The sequence below is a fragment of the Temnothorax curvispinosus genome, unplaced genomic scaffold, assembly GCF_003070985.1.
Source record: "Temnothorax curvispinosus isolate PA1 unplaced genomic scaffold, ASM307098v1 QBEX01014662.1, whole genome shotgun sequence".
Classification (NCBI taxonomy): Eukaryota; Metazoa; Arthropoda; class Insecta; order Hymenoptera; family Formicidae; genus Temnothorax; species Temnothorax curvispinosus.
This window is the reverse complement of record NW_020224442.1, coordinates 2,526-5,757: the sequence shown is the minus strand read 5'-3', so window position 1 is coordinate 5,757 and position 3,232 is coordinate 2,526. Positions and strand designations below refer to the sequence as shown.

General features: G+C 59.2%; 1 protein-coding gene across 1 annotated transcript; it reads left to right on the top strand.

Annotated features, from left to right (window-relative positions):
• The first annotated feature begins 247 nt into the window (after window positions 1–247).
• On the top strand, window positions 248–1,213 carry LOC112464873. The gene has a single exon (XM_025032129.1). It carries the CDS (start codon window positions 248–250, stop codon window positions 1,211–1,213), a length of 966 nt encoding a protein of 321 aa, XP_024887897.1.
• The last annotated feature ends 2,019 nt before the right edge of the window (window positions 1,214–3,232 follow it).

Here is a 3,232-nt window from a genome sequence, read left to right as displayed (position 1 = left end):
CGCATCAACCCGGCACACGTACACTGCGGCTCAGCGGAGCGACACACACCCACTGACACTCACGCCCTCCATCAAACTGTACTGTAAATAGTGTGAATAAATAACTTTATGTGAAACTGACCAGTGTCTCCACGTTTTCTCACCCTGGCCTGGCGAGCGAATTCCGAGCGAGAAAACGCGAACGTTACATGGCGCCCGAACAGGGACCTGATCCGTGAGACACTGGTTTGTTCTCTCCGCCTAGCCCATGACGAGCTGGATCAATCGGCTATTGAAGGCCGAGGTAACGGCCGAGTTAGAGAAACTAGGGATCGACCCTAGCGGCACACTCGACGCCCTCCGAGCCAGACTCCGTGATTTTGTGATCGTTAACCCGGAGTACGAATACCCCGCAGGGGAAGACGACCGAAAAATGACGATGAACGACGAGCGCCGGAGCATAGACTCCACTACGCCCGACCCGGCCAAGGTTATGGATCAAATCCGGAAGTGGGGATGTCACTTCGACGGAAAAGACCCACTCGCGTTCCTAGAACGAGTGGAGGAATTACGCCAGGGATACGGATACTCCAGAGACCAGCTCCTGTTAGGGTTGCCGGAGCTACTGCGAGGCGACACACTCCTCTGGTACCGGAATAGTCGGGCGGTGTGGGATTCCTGGGACGATTTTCAAAGAGACTTCCGTAATCAGTTCTTGCCCCGGCGGTACCGCGCACAGTTGTCACGAGAGATCCAGGGACGGTTTCAAAAACCAGAAGAGCCCTTTCACAAGTACGCCACAGCGCTCCTTACGAGCATGCAACGAGCCAGAGGATTTTCAGCGGACGAACAACTCGAACGGCTCTACGATAACATGAGTCCCGAGTATAAATATTACATCCGCCTGGATGACGTCACCAGCCTGGGAGACCTACACGCACGCGCCGCGGAATATGAAGCTATTGAAGAGCAAAACCGCGAGCGAAAATCAGAGCGCAAGACTCCGGCCACTACTCCGTCCGTTGCCAGTACGACGTATAACCGGGAGGAGTGCTGCTGGCGCTGTAAACAGCACGGACACACCCGGTTGGACTACAAACGGCCGGCCAAAAAGTTCTGCTCTCGATGCGGCAAGGACGGCGTCCTCACCCGCGATTGTCACCCGACGCCGGGAAACGCCGCACGGGCCGGGGGCGAAGCCGCCGCCACCCGGACCCCGCCACCGTCCGAGTAACTTACCAGCCGCGGCCACACATCTCCGTCCGCATACGACACTGCGCTATGCGGGCGTTGATCGACACTGGCTCGGAGGTATCCTTTATTAATACGGACACCGCCCGCTACGCGGAGAACCTCGGATTCCCGACCCGACAGGGGACAAGTTCCGTTCATCTGGCGGACGGAGGGTCCATCCCAATACCCGGGACCATGACGCTCCCGGTAAAGATTGGCCGGAAGGTGCTGGAGCACGACTTCCTGATTATGCCGTCGTTACAAAGCGCCGTGTTAATCGGCGTTGACCTATGGGCCCGGACCGGGATCGTGCTACGGGCGACCGCACAGCGCAAAGACGCACCGACCTCCGCATGCGGAGCCGTAGCCCAGGGACTGGCCTCCCGAACCCCCGACGAGGAACGCCGCCTCCAGGAATTCCTGCTCACGGAACTCGCCCTATTCGAGGACATCCGCGGCCCGACCGACCGGATCTCGCACCAGATCCGGGTTAAGACCGACCGGCCCATTAAACAGCGGTACCGACCCAGGAATCCGGCCATGCAGGCAGTTATCGACCGGGAAGTGGAAAAGATGGAACGCGAGGGCGTGATCGAGCCTTCCCACGGAGCGTGGAGCTCGCCTATCGTGTTGGTCCGGAAGAAAGACGGGTCGTATCGGTTCTGTATCGACTTCCGGCAAGTAAACAAAGTCACGGAAAAAGACGCATACCCCCTGCCACAAGTGCAGGCCACTTTGGATAAACTGCGGGGAGCCCGATATCTATCAACGCTAGACCTGAAGAATGGGTACTGGCAGATACCGTTGGCGCCCGATAGCCGGCCAGTCACCGCCTTTACGGTCCCAGGAAAAGGCCTCATGCAATTCCGGGTAATGCCCTTCGGCCTACACTCCGCACCAGCTACCTTCCAAAGACTACTCGACGAAATACTGGGGCCGGACCTAGCGCCACATGTCCTTGTTTACCTGGACGACATTATCGTGGTCAGCCGCACCTTTGAGAAACACCTCCGGCTTCTAAGCGAAGTGTTCCGCCGCCTCCGAGAAGCGAGACTCCGCCTGAATCCGGAAAAGTGCCATTTCTGCCGGGACCAACTCCGCTACTTAGGCCACATCGTGGACCGCTATGGCCTCCGCACCGACCCGGATAAGGTGAGCGCCGTGGCCCGATGGCCGGCTCCAACCACCGTACGCAAGGTACGACAGTTCTTGGGCATGGCCTCCTGGTACCGGCGATTCGTCGCAAATTTCTCGACGGTAGCCGCCCCGCTCACCCGGCTGACGAGGAAGGGAGTAAAGTGGACCTGGGGCCCAGACGAAGAGAGCGCCTTCGAGCGACTGAAGGAGGCACTGACCTCCGCCCCCGTACTGGCGTGCCCGGACTTCGATCGCCGGTTTGTGCTCCAGACGAACGCCAGCGCATACGGACTGGGAGCCGTGCTAACCCAGCACCAGGAGGACGGAGAGCGAGTAGTGGCGTATGCAAGCCGAACGCTCAACGGCGCGGAGAAAAATTATAGCGCCACCGAGCTAGAATGTCTCGCGATCGTATGGGGCATCCAGAAGATGCGGGGATACCTCGAGGGGTACTTCTTCACCGTGGTGACCGACCATCAGTCCCTCCGGTGGCTGCAACGCCTGGAAGAACCCACCGGCCGGTTGGGTCGGTGGCTGTTTGAACTGCAGCAGTACGATTTCGACGTACGCTACAGAAAGGGCAGCCTCAATAAGGTCGCCGACGCGCTCTCACGCCAACCAGAGGTATGCAGGCGCAGGCCGCCCCAAAGTGCCAATGGTACCAGCGGATCTTGAATGGCGTGAAGCAGCGCCCCACCGAGCTTCCCGATTACCGCATCCAGAACGGGCGATTATATCGCCACATACTACATGACGTGGATTTCCGGGAGGTCGATCCGACGGAACAATGGAAGCAGTGCGTTCCGAAGGAGGAGCGGGCCCCGACCCTGCAGCGACACCACGAGAACCCCACGGCGGGCCACTTCGGGGTCGCTAAAACTAT

Bases quoted from the DNA above. Each gene is read 5' to 3' on its own strand.
- LOC112464873 (XM_025032129.1), top strand. From the start codon at position 248: ATGACGAGCTGGATCAATCGGCTATTGAAGGCCGAGGTAACGGCCGAG.